Consider the following 22,108-nt stretch of genomic DNA (forward strand, 5'->3'; position numbering starts at 1 on the left):
AGCTTTGTCATCTTTTTTCTGGATTCCCAATCCTAAACATTTACTAATAAAAGTCAATATAAATACTGAGCATGTATAAAAACTGAGTTATTTTAAAGCTGCTTATACTAAATAGTGAAAAGTAGTCTCTTCCTTTGGGTGTTTCCATTACACTGCTAGTCTCAGAAACACCACTTTTCAGATGGCTGTCACCAGCACAAGACTAGGACAGACCAGTAAGATTTGTAACTTTAATCCTTAAACCTGTTCTTTTGAAACCATAAAAGTACAACTATGGATACATAATTTCTGGTTTCTGTTGCTTCTTAGTCTGTGAACTTGTATACAGTTAAGTGGAGCAAACTTACTGTACATTTCCTTTAGGATTCCCTCTCAAACTGCAGTTCTGTCAGATACTTGTAGTTTGATGGGTCAAAGTGTTTTAATTAAAGTCTTCTGGTAGCAAAGGGAGAAATGCACACAGGTAGAGAGTGTGATACCAGTAAATCCCAGAGCTGCACAAAGCCAATGGCAGTTGTACCTGTATTACCTGGACCTTACTTTGGCCCAGAAATTTAAATTAATATGACAGTCATGGAAACTGGACCCTGTGAGGCTGCAGTTCTCTATCCATGGATAAGGTACAGCATGAGTAACAGCCATGCAAATAACTATGTAGTGCCCAAACAGTTTGGGCTGCAAAGACCAGCTTGAGAAGCAAACAAATAACCCAGTCTGTCCTCTTTAGTAAGACTGCCAGCCTAGAGGCCCAAATGTGAAATGGACATTTGTCACACTGAAACTGTATGGTTACCACCTACATATCTCAAAGTAGCTGGACAACTACCTGAAGAATTACTGTTGATCTCAACATGTTTCTGTTATTCTTGCCATGTCTCCCTTTGTGGTTCTAATATAGGTTGAATCTCAAAACACTTCCAGATCTGGAGTTGAAGTGTAACCAAAGCAGCACTTCTCATCTTGCTGCACTTTCATATATTCTTCAGCAGTCTATTTCTGTCTTAGCTCTGAGCAGACCTCACAAAGGTCACCAGGACTGTTGTGGGTAGACCTTTTGTTCCTGACTTTCTCTGCCTTTGATTTCTAATCAGAAAACATCATTGTTCCCTTTTCTCTTAACATGAACACACTATGTTTGAACATAAGCCTCAAAAGCAAAAGAAACCAGGCATTAGGAGAGATCTCAGCTATTAGATGTCATATTTTCTCTCATGTGAGTCACTCCACTAAGATAGCAAAGGAAGGTGTCAAGTTTTCTTAAGAACCTAGTGGTTTTTGTGGAGTTTTCAATCACTTATAGTGACATAACATCTAGTAGAACATACTCCCCTCCCCCCCCCACACACTAGATTTCCCCTCGGCAAAAATAATGCAATTACCCACATGACTGAACTGTACAAAGCAAGACAGTGAACAAAAGGTATTTTTTTTCATGCCCAGGGAGCATAAGATCACTGAATTCTACTTATCTGTCCTCCCCACAGCAGGCTGGCTAGGCTACTGCAGAAACCAGTGTGGGCATCTAGCTGCTACCATGAAGCATGCTGTTTGCCTAATGACAGAAAATACATCTTTCCTTAAGACAATTTAAAAAAAAGTACAATAAACATGAGCTATGTTGCAAAAATATTACTGGAAGTGTGATTTCAACTCATGACATTTCACAACCCTGATGTAGCGTACCTGTGAATGTACAGTAAGTCCCACTGATTACCTGTCACTTCTCTCATGCTAAAAAGTCATAACATCCTTCCTTTGTCCAAACTTTGAATTACCTCTTCTGCTTGTCCACAGAGAAGTAGACTGGAAGGAAGGAAACTAGACTAGAAGTAGAAGGAAAGGAAGGATGGAGAGCAGCAGAGTAAGGACCCTGGACTTCAGAAAAGCAGACTTTGACTCCCTCAGGGAACTGATGGGCAGGACCCCCTGGGAGGCCAGTCTGAGGGAAAGGAGTCCAGGAGAGCTGGCTGTACTTTAAGAACACTTACCCAAGGTCAGTCTGCAAGTGAGGGGCAGAGGTGAGGTTAGAACACAGTACGGACTGCCAGAGTGGTGCCTAATTCAGTGGTTCTTAACCTGTTCAAATTCAAGATCCCCCACCCCATAACTTTTCGGAATTTGGAGGCACCCTATTTCAAAAACTAATTTCATTATTTTACTATGGAAAGTGATCCCTGGTAATGTCTCTGATGGCCAAGAGCTCCTGAATTGATAAAATGCCAAAGCACACAAAGATAAAAATATGGATGCTGTTTTTGTCACACAAAAGAAACCATGGAAAGATAACAGACCAATTTTTCTTTTGCAAAGAACTCAGGAAGACCAGAACAGGTCGGAATGGTTTTGACACTGTGGATTCCTATCTGAAATCTCTGCCTTCTGACTGGGTTTATTTTGTGACTCATGCGTTGGTGTTTGCACATTTAGCAGGCATAATGTTGCACAGCACCCTTAAAAGAATTTCACAGCAGCCAATGCTATTTTGGCACCCTAGCTGAGAATCACTGGCCTAGCTACTAAAATGCACAGCATTCCTACTCATGTCAATAACAGTACATCTAAAGACTGCACTGGCATGACTCCTATGGAATGATGAATGGACTTCAAGAAGAGTAGATGCCTATATGCATTACTTAGCCACCCTAAATAATTACCTGTGAAGTTCACTGCAGCTGGATGTAATTTTAGCAAACAGTTCAGTAAGATTTTAAAAAATGAACATGTGCTTATATCAACAGGAGCTGCAGCTTCTCTGGCTAGGATCATATTTAAAAACTTTCAAGTCCTGAAGCTTTAGGGCATGTGATAATTACTATGAGGTGATATGAACAATTACATGTATTAATTAGTGGCTTAGACATTACTTTAAAACATCCTGAGTTGGCTGGCAGCAGAGACAGGATACTGGGTTAGATGGACCCTCACACTGTTCTGCAATAGCAATTCCTATGGTCTAATGAATTAAACTGTGACTCGAGGGAGACAGTCCTTAGGCCGTGTAAACATGAGATTCATTCTGGCAGATTTTAATTTTTGTTCTTGCTATTTATAACAACTCCTTCAAAACCTGAAGCTGGAAATTGTTCTCTTCCTGAAAGCATTCTCCCTCTACCAGGACACATGGATTCATTATTATGTTGTTGTTTGCTCATGAGTGCTGAGGCAATTTTTATTATTTATTCATTTTTTATGGTGGGAGAAACTATTGAAGTTTAAAAAAAAAAATCTACAAGCCATTATGAAACATAGTAGGAAATAAAAGAGTTCAAATTTTGCATGAGAGACTACAACATTTAAAGCAGGAAATAGAGGCAAGTTTCTCAGCTAATCTGTACAAGGATGATTGGAAAGACAAACACTTTAAGTCAAATTCAGTCCCTACGAAAACCAGTACAAATATTTGAAATCAGTGGACTTGCTCCCTCTATGGCAGTATTGAGTCTAGCACACAAAAGTCAAATATTTACTACATTCACACAATGTTAAAATCACTAGAACTTACTTTCTCCGCATTGCTGAATTTGGGTCTTCAGCTGTTCTATGTCACAGGTGAATCGGGCAGACCTACCCAGTTCTTCATCATATTTGCGTTCACTCACAAAGTGCTACAAAATATAGTGCAAATAACATTGACTTCTATTTTAAAGAATCCCAAAAGTATTATTTTGAGGGGGGAAAGTCATTATCTTGAAATCCTGAGTTCATTATCCTGAAATCACTGTAAAGTCTCAGGCATCTGTTGTGCCATGAATAGGCAGGTTGTCTGAGTGGAATCTGAGTAGGTAAAACAGGAGTATTTTCTCACCCTGTATTAAGTGCTGGCAGTGTAAGACCTTGAAGTAGGTATAAACTACACTGTGATATGAACCCACTTGAAAGCCCCTTTAAACTACCACAGCAGTGTCATAGGGCTTCAAGGTAAATGAGAATTAGGTCTAAATGGCCCTGATGATTTGTTAGGTCAGTCAGCCACAAATTTCAGCGCCCAAAAGATTTTTTGAATGCACTCACAGGACAATTAGTGTGGCTAAATGAAATCTGGCACAGTTTGCACAGGAGTTTATTGTTCCTGGGAAGAACTAGGATCGGATCTTCTTGATCTGCAGCTCACAAACAGGGAAGAATTGGTTAGGGATGTAGAAGTGGATGGCAACTTGGGCAGCAGTGACCACGAGATGATCGAGTTCAGGATCCTGAGGAAAGGAAGGACAGGGAACAGTAGAGTAAGGACCCTGGACTTCAGAAAAGCAGACTTTGGCTCCCTCAGGGGATGGGCAGGATCCCCTGGGAGACCAGTCTGAGGGGGAAAGGAGTCCAGGAGAGCTGGCTGTACTTTAAAGAACCCTTACTGAGGGTGCAGGAACAAGCCATCCCAATGTGCAGGAAGAATAGCAAATATGGCAGGCAACCGGCCTGGCTTAGCAGAAGACTCTTTGGTGAACTTAAACACAAAAAGGGAAGCTTACAAGAAGTGAAAGCTTGGAAAAATGACTAGGGAGGAATATAAGAATTTTGCTCAGTTATGCAGGGATGAAATCAGGAAGGCTGAAGTGCAAATGGGGTTGTAGCTAGCAAGGGATGCCAAGAGTAACAAGAAGGGTTTCTACAAGTATGTTAGCAACAAGAGAAAGGTCAGGGTCCCTTACTGAATGGGGGAGGCAACCTAGTGACAGATGATGAGGAAAAGGCTGAAGTATTTAATGTCTTTTTTACCTCAGTCTTCACAGGTAGTTCAGCTCCCAGACCACTGCACCTGGCAGCACAGTTTTGGGAGAAGGTGAGCAGCCAACTGTGGTAAAAGAACAGGTTAGGGACTATGTAGAAAAGCTGAATGTGTACAAGTGCATGGGATTAGATGCATGCGTCTGAGGGTGGTGAGAGAGTTGGCTGGTGTGACTGCAGAGCCACTGGCCATTATCTTTGAAAACCTGTGGCAATCGGAGAAGGTCCCAGATGATTAGAAAAGGGCAAACATAATGCCCATCTTTAAGAAAGATAAGGAGAATCCAGTGAACTATGCACCAGTCCCTGGAAAAATCATGCAGCAGGTCCTTAAAGAATCCATTTCCACGCACTTGGAGGAGAAGGTGATTAAGAAGAGTCAGCATGGATTCACCAAGGGCAAGTCATGTCTGACCAACCTGATTGCCTTCTGTGAGATAACTGGCTCTGTGGATGTGGGGAAAAGAGTGGATGTGATATGCTTTGATTTTAGCAAGCCTTTTGATACTGTGTCCTACAGCATTCTTGCAAGCAAGCTGAGGAAATATGAGTTGGATGAATGGACTGTAAGGTGGATAGAAAGCTGGCTGGATTGTTGGGCTCAATGGGTAGTAATCAATGGCTCAGTGTCTAGTTGGCAGCTGGTATTAAGTGAAGTGCCCCAGGGGTCAGTCCTGGGGTTGGTTTTGTTCAATACAGTCATTAATAATCTAGAAGATGGGATGGATTGCACCCTAAGCAAGTTTGTGGATGATACCAAGCTGGGGGGCATAGCAGATACACTGGAGGATAGGGCTAGGATTCAGAGAGACATAGACAAATTGGAGGACTGCGCAAAAAGAAATCCCATGAGGACAAGTGCAAAGACCTGCACTTAGGATGGAAGAATCTCATGCACTACTACAGGCTGGGGACTGACTGGCTAAGCAGCAGCTCTGCAGAAAAGGACCTGGAGGTTACAATGGACAATAAGCTGGATATGAGTCTGCAGCGTGCCCTTGTAGCCAAAAAGGCTAATAGCATACTGAGCTGCATTAGTAGGAGTATTACCAGCAGATTGAGGGAAGTAATTATTCTGCTCTATTCTTCACTGGTGAGGCCACATCTGGAGTACTGTGTCCAGTTTTGGGACCCTCACTATAGAAAGGATGTGAACAATTTGGAGATAGTCCAGCAGAGGGCAATGAAAATAATTTGGGGCCTAGGACACATGATTTATGAGGAGAGTCTGAGGGAAATGGGCTTACTTAGTCTGCAGAAAAGAAGACTGATGGGGGATTGGAAAACAGCTTTTAACCACCTGAAGGGTGGTTCCAAAGAGGATGAAGCTACACCAGAGGAGGGCAAAATATGGCCCATGGGCCAAATCCAGCCTGCCAGGCCATTCTATCTGGCCCATGGGGCCTCTTTAAAATGTAGACAATTATTGCCTGCTACTGGCTGCCCGTCTGAAAGCCAACAAGGCATGGGAGCTGCCAGCAGCACAAGCCATCAGCTACAGGAGCAACCAGCCCAAGTCCAGCCTGACCCACCCCACTCCACTCCTACCTCCAGAAGCTTCTAAAGACTGGAAGCTTCTGGCTAGCAAAGGCTTCTGCCTTGGTGACCCTGTGGCTGTTCCCCAGCCCTCCATCATCCGAGAGTTGAAATTCGGGTAAGAATGGGTGGGGGATGGGGGTCCTGGCCATGAAGTGGGGACCTGTGTGCTGCTGGGATGGGCCATAGCAGGCTGGGCCAGGCCAACATGGCTCCATGTTGTACCATGCTGTGTGGATTCCAGCCTTGCAGCCTGGCATATCCTGTCCTGGCAGCATGAGGTTCCTAGCTGCAAGGCCAGGACCCGCACAGTGTAGCTTGGAGCCAAGCTGAGCCCATCCCATCCCTTCCTGGCATCGTGCAGTTCCCAGCTGCAAGGCCAGGACCTACGCAGTGCGGCACAGAGCCAGCACGGTCTGGCCCATCCCGTCCCCTCCTAGCAGCACAATGTTCCCCTGGATATGAGTCAGATGTGTGCCCTTGTTGCCAAGAAGGCTAATGGCATACTGGGCTGCATCAGTAGAAGTGTTGCCAGCAGATCTGGGGAAGTGATTCTTCCTCTCTATTTTGCACTGGGGAGGCCACATCTGGAGTACTGTGTCCAGCTTTGGGCTGCCCACTACAGAAAGGAAGTAGACAAGTTGGAAAGAGTTCAGCAGAGGTCAACAAAAATAGGGGACTGGGGCACATGTCTTACAAGAGGATGAGGGAACTCGACTGATTTAGTCCACGGAAGAGAAGACTGAGGGGGGATTTGATAGCAGCCTCCAACTACCTGAAGGGAGGTTCGACAGAGGATGGAGCTAAACTGTTCTCAGTGGTGGCAGAACAAGGAACAATGGTCTCTACTTGCAGCAAGGGAAGTTTAGGTTGGATATTAGGAAAAACTCTCTCACTAGGAGGGTGGTGAAGTGCTGGAACAAGTTACCTAGAAAGGTGGTATAATTTCCATTCTTGGAAGTTTTTAAGATCCAGTTGAACAAAGCCCTGGCTGAAATGATCTAGTTGGGGACTGTCCTGCTTTGAGCATGGGTTTAGACTGGATTACCGCCTGAGGTCCCTTCCAATCCTAATTTTCTATGATTCTATTATTTTAATTAGTCAGCGCCACAGTCAACATCTCATGGAGATGCTCCCAGAATGCGAGCGATGGGAAAAATGTTCTGTGCCTTTGTTCCTTCCTTTGCAACAGATAACAAAGAGAGAAATGATAATCCTTGGTATGAACTCTGATAGATGATAGAATAACGATTCAACTTGTAGCCCTTCCTATTAAGTATGCCTCCAGAAGGGAAAGGCACAGATAGAAAGAAAGAGCAAGAAAGAGGGCTTATCCCAGCTGTGTGCTGTTCTGGTAGTTGTTTGTTCATTTACATAGGCACTGGCTATAATCTGAAAATGCTTGATGCTTTGGATCCTGTACTGGATGGATGGTCTAAATTCCTTCTGTAAGACAAATCACCATCAGTCTGACTCCACATCTGCACCCTTAATGACAGACCTGTGTTTCTAAGATATATTTTGTCAGTCATTTTCAGCCTGAGCTGGTTCTTTAGGGCACTGTAGAAGAGGCACCTGACTGAAGGTTCAGTTTGATACCTGAGAAGAGAAACTTGTAACATTCATCAGAATAAAGGGGGATTCTTATTTGGACTTTAAGCTTGCAGACATAATATTGGCACTGACAGTACTGAGCCACACAAACCACAAAAGCCAGTGCAACACCTTTTAATGGGGTGCAGTCTACTTTTCCTCCATGTTGGCTTCAGCTTATTAATTGGAAGTGCTGTGGGAAGCTCTGATCATATGTCCTCCCCTGCCAAGCCTCTAGAAGGCCAGCTGCCTTATGAGCCTATGTATTTATAACATGGACCCAAACTTAGGTTGGTAGCATATGCTCAGTATCTATGTAGAGGCAACATATTCAAATGGAAGAAGGGGCTTCACAGACTAACCTTAATTTCAGCCCGTAGTTCAGATAGTTGTGCCTCAGCCATCTGACTTGCTAGGTCTGTCAGTCTTTTCAGCTCTTCAGCTTTTTTCTGACGAGCATTCAAGATTTCCACTGCCAGACAAAATGAAAAACACATCAGTGCTAGAAACATAAATACTTTATAATTAATTACTTTCTGTACATTAATACTGTACATCAACAGGTAGAAGATATGCAACATAGCGCACCATACACCTAATGCATTTCTATCTACATGACATTGTTTTTTATATAAGAAGCCCAATCAGTACATTTAACCTAACTGCCTAGTGTTAAGACAATCCAAAACTGAGATGTTGTTAGAAAATCAAGGTTCAATCAGCTCTTCACCAGTTAGACAACCAGGCGCTCTCTAGGCTTTTTGAGCTATTTCCTATGCTTTATTTCTGAACACCAAAAGCACAGAGGACTCAGCTGAAATGTAAAAAGCAGCGGTGTGTGAGCCAATAACAATATATCTGGGTGCATAGTATATTTTACTTATATGGGACCATTTTATTCCCTTGTGAAAGAAGTATGCTTATATATAGTTTATGTTTAATTCACAGGAGTTATGGTTTTGCTTTCAAGTAGAGATTATCATCTTACTTTATTTCAGCAATACAATCATATACCGCTGTACATGTCAAAGTAGTATTATAAATACATAGGACTTCTATTAATTAAAGGCACACCACCATACACCTCATACATCCTGTATAAGCAAATGCTGAATATTTTATATTTTGCATATGAAAAGAAACTTACTATAAACTGCAATAGCTTTGGCCCACCATCTTAATGTTTAGAAATATATAATGTGGCATATTTTGTTAGCTAATTAATTCTACAGTTAGTTAACCAACAAAAGTCTATACAAATGCAATATCTCACCCAGCAGATGGGAAATGGTGGGTTTGCCTTTATGAGAGGAGAGGGGAGGTACTATCTTAGCTCCTGTCTATATTGCTGGCAAAGCTATGGCAGGTAAAGGTGGAAAAAAATACTCAGTGCAGATGCAGCTCTGTCACCTACTGATGGTTTTTGTTGTTCAAAGGAACTGGTGGCAGAAAAATGAATGGCAGAGTTAATTCCTCAACAGGGCACCCAGCTGCCTTAGTGCTATTGCTACTGCTAATGCATCAGCAGACCCTGAAATGTAGATTGGAACCGTCCAACTAGCAGCTCACATGCAGCCCCCATGAGGGGTTAAATTGTGACCCTCAGGCTCCTGCTTGGCTGCTGTTCCTGCCATGACTCAGGCTGCAACAGCATCCAGAGCCTCTGGGTTCACCCTGCCTCCTCCAGCTGCTGCTTTCTGCCTCCTCCAGAGAGAATGGGGCAGTGTGGCACGGTGCACAGGGAGCTGAAGGACAGTTCTAGGTTGTGCACAAGGTGGATGGGAGGGTGATCAGGGCTGCATGGGGAAGGATGCCCATATGGGCCTATGATGCAGCAGGGAGCTGGGGAAGTGTCCATGCAGCACGCAGCCCAGTCACCCATGTCTCTTGCCTGTGCAGTGTGAGGCCGCTGCTGGCGTGGCTCTCAGGGACTTAGAAGTTGGAAAGCCCTGATGCAGACAATAGCCCAATAAATGCAAAAGAATAACAACAGTAGTGTTTTGGTTAAAGCACAGGAACAGTAGTCAAGTAACCTTGGAGAGGTCCTCAGCTGATTAAACTGTCATTCCATTTACAATTAACTTCAATGCCTCCTAGTTTTTCTGCCTCATTTTATTACAGATTTCCTGAGTGATCCTGGCAAGCTCCTTACCCTTCTTTGTGCTTTAGTTATATCATCTTTAAAACAAAAGTAACATTACCATATCTGACTGTGAATTTACATTACTTAATCTACTAAAATTTCTGAAGAGCATTGTGATCCTCACATGTAAGTCCTTTAAAAGTATAAAGTGCTATTTATGTTCTCTGGTAGCATTTTGCTTTGCTCCCTATCTGTTCTTTAATTCTGCCTGAAAGAAGAAAGAATATAGCCTCCAACTCTGTCATCAACTGAATCTCTGATACATGAGCAAGCAGTATATTACAGGTGTTTTTAGTGATCTTCTTGGCTATGCGTTGTTACTTGCTGAAGTTTTATTTTAAATAATGCCAGTATTGCAGGTTCAGGACCAAATTTCCCAGAATGAGTGCCCAAACCATGCATTTAAACCCCACATTATCATGTGGTTCACACGCATGTATGTTTTCATACATAGTTATAGTGACTAGATCTGGGAGTCTGACCCAGTGCCTATAGAAACAGTATAATTGTAATAGTATAAATATGGAAATAGAGAAAAGGGTATAATCCTTGTTAGTAAAATAGTCCTTTATATGGGAAGTTATGAAGATTAGTATTAATTAACATCTTATATTTCTGTAATAACTTTTACCCATAGATCTAAAAGCACTTCACAGATTTTCAGCCTTACAAGAGCCATGAGAAACAGTACAAGCCTTGGCGTCCACCTTCTTGAGTGGGATCTGGACTGTTTATTTCCAAATTGTCTTTACTGATGCATTTAGGACTTGGATCCTGCCCCACTGACAGTAGGAATTTAATGGGAATTTTGCCAATGACTTAATTGGAAGCAGGAGCATGCTGTACAGGTGATTACATTGGTCTCTATGGGTAACTGAGCAGCTGCAGACATATTTCCATCTTCAAAGAAGACCTCAAGAATAGGGTACACTCCTGAACTCCAGAACCACACGTCTGTCATAGTTGCATTAGCAGAGCTCTCCTAGGAAACACTGCAAATTAAGTTAATGTGGCCCATGAATGCCTCGTTCCCAGGCAGGACTAGCTCTGTGGGTCCTGTAGGAGAACTCTACCCCGGATGCACCATGACCATCTGCGCCACCGACAGATAGACCGCAGAGATCCCCATCCGGTCGGGGGTGAGACAGGGCTGCCCCCTCAGCCCCATCTTCAACCTAGCCAAGGAACCACTCCTTTGAGCCATGGCAGGCAGCCCCGGTGGGCTTGACCTGTATGGCCAGAAGTTGAGCGTCCTGGCCTACGGCGACTACCTCGTTTTCCTCGCCCTCAATGCCACCCAGCTGCAGTAGATGCTGGATGTGATGTCCAAGGTGGTCAGGTGGACAGGCCTGCGCTTCAACATTGCCAAATGTGCCTCCCTGCACATTGACGGCAGGCAGAAGAGCCACGTCCTGGACTCCACCCTCACAATCCAGGGCCAGGCAATGAGGCACCTATGCGATGGCGAGGCCTACTGCCACCTGAGGACACCCACCGGCCACTGGGCTAAGCAGACATCAGAAGAGACCATTAATGGGATCGTGCAGGACACCCACAAGCTGGACTCATCCCTGCCGGCCCCCTGGCAGAAGACAGATGCGGTGAACACCTTCCTCATCCCCAGCATTGCATTCGTCCTAAGAGGCTTGGCAGTCCCCAAGATCCCCCTCAAGAAGGTGGATCCCAAGATCTGGCAGCTGCTGAAAAAGTGGCTGCACATGCCACTAAGGGCCAGCAATGAGATTGTGCACATCCCCTACTAGGAGGGAGGTGCCAACGTCCCCTGCATGGGAGACCTCTGTGACACAGCGGTGCTCACCCATGCCTTCTGCCTCCTGACCTGCTCGGACCCCATGGTAAGTATCATCACTTCCAGTGCCCTCAAGGAGACCCACTGCAAGAGGATCGTGAGACAGCCAACCAGACGTGACTTGTCCACCTTCCTCAGTGGCTCACTGGAGGGCGAGTTCAGCAGAGACGGCAGGGACTTTGCCTCGCTGTGGAGCTGAGCCCGCAATGCCATGTACCATCTTGGGAAGCGCATCAGCTATGACTGGACCTGGACCGAGGAGTGCCGGCAGCTGGGAGTGTCCCTGCAACTAGCCCCGCCTGCTGACTGCGTCACTGTGATGCCCCACATGAGGACCTTCCTGGAGTGGTTCCTGAAGAAAACCATCCGAAACAAGTACGCCGGTGACCTGAGGGCCAAACTTGACCACGGCAAGGTCTTTGACATCACCTCAAAGTGGGACTCCAGCAACCACTTCATGCCCAATCAGAGCTTCACCTACTTCATGACTGGCGCTTCCTCCACTGTTCCTGCCTCAATTGCCTGCCTCTGAATGGGACTGTCCGTTTTGGCCACCAGGACAAGAGGTGCTGACAGTGTGGTCACATGGTAGAGACTCTCCCCCATGTGCTGTGCAGCTGCAGGCTACACGCCAAAGCCTGGCAGCTCCACCACAATGCTGTCTAGGACCACTTGGTGAGGGCCATCCCAGCCGCAGCAGGGGAGATCTCTGTGAACTGTACTGTCCTGGGCTGCAAGAGCCAGATGTGACCTGACATCATGATCACCAACAAAGGGGCCAAGAAGGTCATGATCATGGACATGACCATCCCCTTCAAGAACCAGCACCAAGCCTTCACCGACGCCTGGGCTTGCAAGTGGAAGAAGTACATCCTGCCGGTCGACATTCTGAGTGGCCGCAGCTACGACGTGATGGTCAATGCGCTCATCGTGGGAATGCTCGGAGCCTGGGACCCCAGCAACGAGAGCGTGCTGCGTGCCTGCTAGGTCTCCTGCTGCTACACCAAGCTGATGCGCTGCCTCATGGTGTCCAATACCACCTGCTGGTCCCACAACATCTACATGGAGCACATCATGGGCCACCACCAGTACTCTGACCCCACCAGATGAACCGTTGCCGGACCGGACCCAGAGGGGACCACCTGAACCCCGCTCTGCACCAGATGGACTTCACTTTGAGAGGATTCTTCAGCAATGGAACATCCCGCTCCACCTGAAGAGGACCCCCGCGATGAGACTCTATATGGACCGAGACACTTTGTTCGACCTACTTCCTCCACCATTGCAGACCATTGTATGGTTTTGTGTGTATCCATCTTCTTTCGCTCTCAGTGTCGCAAATCCCCTCCCTCCCTTTCCCCCACCCCCGGGTTAGTTGGCTAACATTGTATTTTCTGTAACCTAGTTGCATTCCCCTCCTCACCCCCATTCCTCTAATGTTAGTCCTTCACTTGGGCGATTTGTATTTCCTTACTGGCTTTGTCATCTTTTTGGATTCATAATCCTAAACATCTACTAATAAAATTCAATTTGTTCACCAGGGAGAGTAACTCCTCTGACACCTCTCTCCAGTGAGAGTCTGACAGCATAAGCAACTGGCCTCATTAATTCTTATAAACCCACTATGTTCTCTGATGGATAGCACACAGACTGGATTGCAGCCACCTCAGAGGAAGAGGGATTTAGGGAATCTCCTGTTCCAGACTTTGTACTCAACCACTCATGGCAATTCAGGCAGAATCCAAAGTGTCTCTTGGGATAAGCTGGGGACACTGATTATAGTCTCTCTGAGTTGAAGGCTGCTGAGTGACCATATTGGCATGGGAGGGTAGACCAGTAGCCACTGCCCCACAGCACCTAGTTTGTTAACTGCTTGGAATGCTACTGTTCTTTTTCTACGTGTATCCTTACCTCAATGGCAGAGATAAGAGGTAATCTGGCTGTAGAAGATAGTGTGGCTCTATGAGGCAGACTTGATTGCTGCCAAGGGGCAAGGAGGTTCTGCCAGAGGTAGTGAAGAAGCCATGCCTTCCTGGTCTGGCCTTGCGTGTGTCTCTTGGATACAGAGGCAGGTGGGGCAGTTTCACCTGGCTGTGGTGGGGGTGTAGCTGGCACCACACCCTTGAAAGGGTCTTGCAGCACTCCTAACCCCACTTGAGAATCACCAGTATAGGTAGATCAGATGCTGGTAAGTCCATCAGCACTGGTATATCCCCTACAGGAGAGCTGGAGAATCAGCTCTAAGGGAGGCAGAACATAACTCATGCTTCTTTGGAGTCTTACACCCCAACTTGCTGACATGTCAGGTTCCAGGTCCTTCTATGCCTTTGCTATAATTCTGCAATGCCAACAAGTCTTGGGGTTGACTGCAGTGTTGGTGTCTGTGTTCCCATGTCAACATGGGTCTCTGCTGTCACTCTTTCAGACCAAGGCTCCATGTTTTTCTTTCCTTCACTACAGTTCTTAGGAGGTAAAGGATTATCATGCCTGGATTCTGCAACAAAGAGAGCAACTTACACTGTCTCTGGTTTGTAAGCTGCTTCTAGGTTTTGAACAAGTCTGTATGTGTTGTTAGTCCCTTCAGCATTGAGTGCAAAGATGGCCTTCATGGTGCTAGGTGGAGTACAGTGCTGAGCCAAACTCTTCAATTTTGGGTCTGACATGAAACTCAGGGATTTAATGAGGAGAAATCACTGAAACTTGTTCTTTTGCCTTGCGCATTCCAGATTCAAATAAATGGCAAACAGAACAAATTTCAGGGATATGTTCTCTTCCTAAACAAAAAAGATATTTTGTATGGCTATTGGAAGAATGAGGCTGTTGCATGAAGGACACAGTCTGAAGCCTGAAAAATGATGGGCTTTGGGCAAAGCCATTATCTAAGTGTAGGGAAAGTATCTGTTCCACTGAAAAAATATTAGTTTTATAATTATTATTATTTTCAGAACTGTTGTCTACAACATGGCAGTGATTTGTGGCTTGGCACCACTACAGGTGAGGGCAGGGGAAAAGGGTGACAAGTCAGAGCTTAAGACCTACAGTTTAACCTGTTCAAAGAAAACAGAAAAAGAATAGAGGGGTAAAAAAAATTTCAGAAAATTTTTTCCAAGATAGTGATGATGCTGAGAGGGGTAAATAGACCAGGATGGGTCGGTGCTACAAGGAACAGAAAGAAAAGACTGCTCCATCTCTAGCCAGGCAGTTGAGAGAAACCAAGAAAGTATACACTTTTATCCCCATGTTTTAGAGGGCACAAGGAAGAGAAGGACTCTGTGAAATGGCAGAATCTCAGTTTTTAAAATATGGTTCTCTTCTGAAAAGCGACTGTGAATACAGTGTCTTTTTATTTAGCAGATCTGCTTCCCAAATGCAGATCTACCTCCAGATGCATCTACAGATTTTGATTATATTCTGAATCTGTTCATGCATCTACAGATTTTGACGATAAAAATATTTTTGTTGCCTCTTCCATTAAGGGCACATTGGCTGCATCCAGACAAGTGTGGATAGTTGGTTCCCCAGAGACAAGAAGCAGCAACACACTTTGTCCCTGGGGAACACCCGTGCCATGCACCCTCTGGCCCACAGCAAGTTACCCAGGTGGGGTAGGGAAGGCTGGGACCAGCAACTTACCTGGAGTCCTGGGGGCTGGGGAAGCTGCAGCTGTGGCACTCCTGCAGCTTGGAGCCAGCCAGCAGCTGGAGCATGATCCTAGCAGGCCAGGCTCTCATTTTGGGCGGTGTGCACTGCAGCCATGTGTGCTGCCCTGCTTTTTCTTTGTGCAGCTTTTTTTGACTCTAGAATTTCCCGGGGTTAAACCCCCCCCACACTGCAAGTCAGTAGCGTGGGAAACACGAGAATGTGCGGTATGTGGTGCCACATATTCCACAGCCACACTTGTCTGGACACAGCCATTAGGCATATTGGTAAAGCAAAATGTGTCTAATAGCAGCTCAGAGTATGGGACACACCCAGAAGTGAGAGTGTTTATGTAGGCAAGTACTTGAAGGAGATTCCAGCTCTCCCCCTCTTACATGTGTTGGCTCTGCATACTAGTCAGAGATAGAGGCAACAAAAAATATTTTTCTCATCAAAATCTGTAGACTTTTCAGAATATGCACAGGAGGCAGGTCTGTTGAATAAGAAGACACCATTTCACAATTGCTTTTCAGAAGAGAACCATATTTTAAAAACTACAATTTAAAAACTACGATTCCCCAGAGCCCTTATAAATCCTATCAAAATCTTCAAAAAAATGTTTTTGCCTTTGTTTATCCAACATTTATCTCTCCTTTACAATCCTGTGTGTGATGCTGGTTAGTTGCTTGTTCTACAATGCAATGTGTTTACACTGTGTAGAATCCAGTCCTGTAAGCCAGCTATTGGCATCAGTGGTGACTGCATAGGTGCCCTCCCTAAAATTGGCTGCCGCCGCCCTCTGCTGGGGGTCGCCACTCACCTTGCTGCCACTGGCTTCTGCAGGCATTCACTGTTCGCCATCCCCACCCCTCATCCCAGTGCTGCTGCTGGCTTGTGTGTGCAATCGCCGCTTGCCACCCTGCCGCCACCACCCTCAAACTGTGCCCTCCCCAGTCATCCGTGGGTCATCCACACATTATAGGTTTGTTGGACTTAGTGTTTTGGCTATAAAATGTCTTGGGTCCTTCAGAGTGACAGGTGCCATATGAATGAAAAATACTCTGCAGAGTCTTCTGTGATCCCACCCAAGTATATGGAAAGGAGAATGAGTTACAAAGCAAAAGAGTGGTTTCACGGTTATGTGGAACAACCAAAGACCTGTGCTAAAGAAACTTCATAGCTAACTCTGGACTCTGACATATCTACATTATAGACTATTGCATGATAACATGCTAGCTGAATTTACAGGGAAACAAGACTATAAAACTTTGTCGAACATTTCTTATAGACAGAAACTGTTCAGGCAGCAGTGCAAAACAACTGACCTTGCATACTATGAATGATGCTGTATTACTACTAACTGAATTGATTTATCATATTCGCTTGAATACAAGACAAGGTTTTCACCCCCAAATTGGCATGGGGGAAAAAAGCCCCTCATCTTATAATCACATACAAAGTAACCTCATTAAATACACTGTCTATCATTAAACTACTAAAAAACTAGCATGTGTTCACCAATGGAAACCAGCTATGAAGTTGATTAAATGCAGCCAACACTAAGCAGGACTATAAAACACGTGTTGGGCTGCATGCTGATGGGAACCTACCACAAGGCTAGGTTACTGTAGCCCATCTGAATAAAAGATATGGTTCGAGTCATGAATGGGGGCCAATTAGCCCATGGACCTTTTGTGGGGGGTACCTGCACTAAACACACAAACTAAGCAGTTCTGAACTGTGGGGTCACCGTGGCTTGAAATGCTGTTGATTCTGCTAGGGGCCAGTCCAATAAACTATATGGTAACTTCCAAGTCTTTGGCTTTGGACTAATTTCATGCACAGTGAGCACATCTATACATACAATGAATGTGATGTAATCAATGCTGGTATAGTCTGTGCTGGAGTTCATTACTGCTGGGTGCCACATTTGCATATGTGCCCAAGACCAAACATGCTGAGCCAGGGCGGTGCAGCCCCAGCTGGAAGGGGAACCCTGGGGGGTTAGCCTGTCAGCCCGGGGCTGCTCCAACCTGGCTCAACGTGCTGTGGAGGGGCTGGCTGGGGCACGAAGGTACTGCAGAGTGGGGCTTGCTGGAAGGCAGGCCCCACATTGTAGCATCCTCGTGCTCTAGCCAGCCCTATCAGCATCTACACGTACATGACGGTGTAGTAAATAAATCTGCTGTAGGATAGTACTTGTGTCTGGCAGTACTATTGTATGGCGAAGTTAGTTTACTGCACATGTAGATGGTGATGTTTTACTGCAGAGCTAATTAGTCAGCTCTACAGTAAACATCTTGTGTAGACATGTCCAGTTTGTACTATATATAAGTAGGTACCAAAATGCTGCCTAAAAGTGTGCTTATCAAGTACCTGTGCTATAACTTGCAGCAGTTAAAAAAAAAAAGTTCTATATGCAAATTGCCACAGGCATGTTTAATTTCAAGGTCATTGTTTTTAAAATTGCTTTTAATTTCTGTGTGCTCATGAAGAACAGAGTCTGATACAAGAAGTGGCTGCCGAGGGGAAGCAGAGAGCACAGGGGCTACCTGACTCCCCACGTTTATTTCCCCTCCTGTAGCAGTAGGAGGGGGAAAATTCAAGGCAACCCTCCAAAACAGTAATTAGATTCTATACCTGGAAAACTATAACAAACTTATAAATTTTGCATATATAGAATCTAATTACTGGGGGCAGGGGGGTGTCATCTTATAATCAATGTTGTCTTTATTTGAATAAATGCTGTACTATATCATTTTTCTGCAGAAATAAAAAAAACCCCATTATCTCAACTGTTCCAAAACACACAAGCTCCCCATTATGTTTTATACTTACTGGCTTCTTCTTTAACTTTGTCAATTTCTGCCATTAATGACACTTCTTTGTCTATGATGCTAAAAAGGAAAAAAAGAAAAAATATGGTTTAATTCAAGATAAAACTATAATGTACAGGAGAATTAAAAAGATAATTTTATGCTAATACATACTTTTATACAAAAGGGTTCGAAACACTCTTTCTGGCAGTTTTGGAATTACTAAAGTGAAATACTGAATGAAAAGAAGATAAAGTAACTAGAAACAAACCCAGACATCAGCCAGTAGTAACCAATTTAATATGATGACATTATTGGCTAGTCTGCCCTTCTGAATTTATATGCCGGTACCTCTGATTAAACTGCAGGGGGAAAAAAACGGTGGGTGCAATGATACTCAAGTTACCTAACATTTTCTCTTTTTTCATGACACAAATGCACCCTCCTAATAGCCATGTTGACATGATTAATTTCTCAGTGTAGTTTGCTACAAAATGTATTTATGGCTATGTAGGAACTGCTCCTTTTGTTTTTAAGTAATGAAGGAATTAGTCAGTTTTTATATACAGAACATTGCCCAAAAAGTTAGTGGCTGAAGGATTTATTCTACTTGTCCACCAGCGTTTGTAGGAGCTAGAAGTTAGGGTAGGTCCAACGTCAGTTCCCTTCCCACTTCCTACAGAATTCCTGGCCTCTCCCTGTGGAGACACAGCTCCCGTGCCCCTCTGCCATGCACTCTCCATCTATGCTTTTAACTGGGAAAGAGCTGACAGAGGGTCAGAGGTACATTTAACACCAGTGCAGTGTTTAGTGATATAACAGCACTGCAGTGAGCTCCACAACAGATGGTACTCCTGTATGTAGCTTATGGTACTCCTGTATGTAGCTTTGGTCTCTCTTCCCAAGGGTTACTCTCACTTGTTATTCATTCTACTGTTTATTGATCATTATCAATATTAAGTATTCAGTGTGGGGGAATGCAGAGGGTTTTGGTTTTGGCTTTAGGGACAGTGATGAAAAGTAGGTCTGATACCACAACTGGGTCCAGGTAGGTCACTTGAGGGACAAGTGGAAAGTTTTGCAATATAATCAGTCATCTATCTCTAAGTGTAAGTCTTGGCACTGAATAGGGTATTGGGACTTCAAGATTAAAAAAATGGCAGCATGGAATTTGGCTTTCTTTCTGGGTCATGTCTGGCTCATCTTACTAATATGAGGAATGGAATTGTTTGGGGTGATATCTTTTATGGGACCAACTACACAGTTGGAACAAAGCTAGACAAGCTTTCAAATGCAAAATGCTCCTCATCATCATTCTGTGAGGAATCTCACAGAAGTCAATGGGACTGGAGTTTTATATGGAGAATGACTGGGCCCTGCTGTCTGAGCTGTTGTCTTGGCAGGACTATAATATTAATAATATGAGGCAGAGTGATTTATACAAAAAACAAAGCACAGTATAGCCTCACAGCACTCCCAGTGCAGGCCTGTCTCTGGTTGTCACTTTGGCCCACAATCAGAGCAGCTATGCTCTGGATTCTGTGGATTTATAAACAGATAGAGTGAAATCTAGAAACAGTAAAATCTTCTATCAATGCTCTGAACACATGTCTACATTCACATCCCCTCACTCCCCCACACTCTACACATCTGGTAGTTGTTCAAATCTGAACTTAGCTAGAAGCCAGTTTGGTAAACAGGAAACTGAACAGTTGCTCCAGTAAATCCTAATCACACCTCCTGAAACCACGATGGAGATAGTTCCATCTGGTCTGCAATGAAACATGCATGGATTCAAATGTCCCTGTTCCAGAAAACAAGGTACAACAATTCAGCTTCCTAGTGCAGAATGAGCTCACTGTGATCCTAAACTTGACACCACATTGCGTAACAATAAAAACAGGCCGCGATTTTTCTCAACCCTTTTCTCCTCACATTGGTATAGCTTCATTGACTTCCCAATTCAGTATGCCCTTGAGAGAGATCTGTCAGTTGACCCATCATATACAAAATGTTCATTTACAGAAAAGGACAGGAAAGAATCACTATGGAAAAGTCAGTAGTATACTCAAAAAGTTTCCATGAAGTCAATGACTGGAGACTAAGGCCTTTGAAGAATAAGGGGAGTACAGGAAAGCCAATGCCAGCAGCAGTACAAACACCAGAACTAGAGTGCAGGAATTTCAAGTGGAAATGGCTGAATTCAGCATTCCCCTGAAAAGGGGCCCTGATTGGCCACATCCACACGAACATGGATATTTGGTTCCCCAGGGACAACTAGTGGCAGCATACCTTGTGCCACTGCTAATTGTCCCTGGGAAACACCTGTGGCACATGCCCTCTAGTGTGTGGCAGGTTACCCCAGGTGGGGTAGGGAAGGCTGGGGCCAGCACTGAGATGGCCTCAGCAGCCTTACCTGGGGCCTCCTGGAGCTGCAGCAGCTGTGATCCTGCCACTTGGAGCCTGGCTGGCAGCCGGAGTGTGGCTTCAGTTGGCCAGCCTCTGGTTTTGAGCAGCAGGTGGTGCTCCTGCTCGCGCCACTTTGCTTTATTTTTGCCAGGGTTTTTTTGACTCCTGGATATCCAGGGGTCAACCCCCCTCTCCATCCCCCCCCCACTACTCCCTTGCAGCTTGGAGAACAGCTGCATGTGCAGTACGTGGTGCTGTTCGCAGTGCAGTGCCACGTATCGCATGAGCCCTGCTCATCTGGATGTGGCCATTGAGTCGCTTAGCAAAAAGGCTAAACTGTCCTATACAGCAGATACGCTACACCATTTCTGCAAAATAGAATGTTGTTTCCTGGAGACTTTTAGTATATGAGAAAAACTGGCCTTATTATATGAGAAAAACAGGGAGCAAAGACAAAGGCAAGTTTCAATGCATCCTTGTCAAGTAATTTAGTAAATGCCCCTTCCCTCCTAAAGACATCTGGTATATCAAAAAAGTGTAGGCAGTATGATGAGTTGAATGACTATGTAATTTCCTTGTAGAAAATTTATCAACTCTGTGAAAACGAGAAAGCCTTTGTGAGCACTGAAGTAGATCTCTATACAGCAAAGCCTGTTTTCTATTTTTTCCCCTAGAAAACTATCTTCTACTAGAGAGAATAAGAGGCCTCTTACAAATGTAAAGAGAACAATGAATGCTGGGTTGGACCTCACATAGAAAAAAGACAAAGGGGAAAGAAAGGGAGTGGTGTTATTTCCCAGCTTGGAAAAATGTGAGGCAGAGTAAGAACAAGAAGAAAATACTTTAAGGAACATAGGGCAGTTATATACCTAACTCCAACAGCAACACACACAATTTGTGGCAGAGATAAAAACTAAACCCAGGTCTCCTGAGTCCTGCTCCAGCACTTTTAACTACAGATCACTCCTGAATTGTTGTTTTTCTCTTTACAGAGCTTCCTAAAGGAGAAACAGTTGCCTTCAGTTTAGAAAATTAAAGCAAACGTCTTTGTAGGGTGGAAGTGAATGACAAGGAACCAGTGGCTGTTTCCTATGTAACTGGGCCACCAGAGCCAGACTACAAAATAAGAGAACAACACCAATTTCCAAGCTATAAAAAGTCTCTTTTTAGTACATCACAACTAGTTATTTACAGAATAGGAAAATGCAGGAAACCTTTATGCTGGAGGAAATCAAGCTGTCAGATAGATTCTTCTGATTAAAAGGCACGTCAGGCTCATTTTGCAATGAGTATTCTCTAGGCATACCAGCACAACTTGGAACCCACATAGGCAGTTGATAAGTCCAGTCTGTTGATCTGAAAGCAACAGCATCCCATCTTACTGACTTTTGCTACTCAGGTATTGAAAGTGCATCTCCAGGGTATCCCACAGCTTATATA

The 22,108-nt window shown here is 44.5% G+C and overlaps 1 protein-coding gene across 2 annotated transcripts in view; it reads right to left on the reverse strand.

Moving 5' to 3' along the window:
- SPATS2L (spermatogenesis associated serine rich 2 like) overlaps positions 1–22,108 on the reverse strand; it is a 138,850-nt gene that overhangs the window by 4,253 nt on the left and 112,489 nt on the right. For both annotated transcript variants that reach the window (XM_019553904.1, XM_019553905.1), the window contains 3 exons: positions 18,282–18,340; positions 8,214–8,323; positions 3,503–3,605 (listed from right to left, as the gene is read on the reverse strand). In XM_019553904.1, the coding sequence (XP_019409449.1) occupies positions 3,503–3,605; positions 8,214–8,323; positions 18,282–18,340 (272 nt within the window). The remainder of the gene's footprint in view (positions 1–3,502; positions 3,606–8,213; positions 8,324–18,281; positions 18,341–22,108) is intronic.

This window comes from Crocodylus porosus, unplaced genomic scaffold, assembly GCF_001723895.1.
Source record: "Crocodylus porosus isolate Cpor-Errol unplaced genomic scaffold, CroPor_comp1, whole genome shotgun sequence".
Lineage (NCBI taxonomy): Eukaryota > Metazoa > Chordata > Crocodylia > Crocodylidae > Crocodylus > Crocodylus porosus.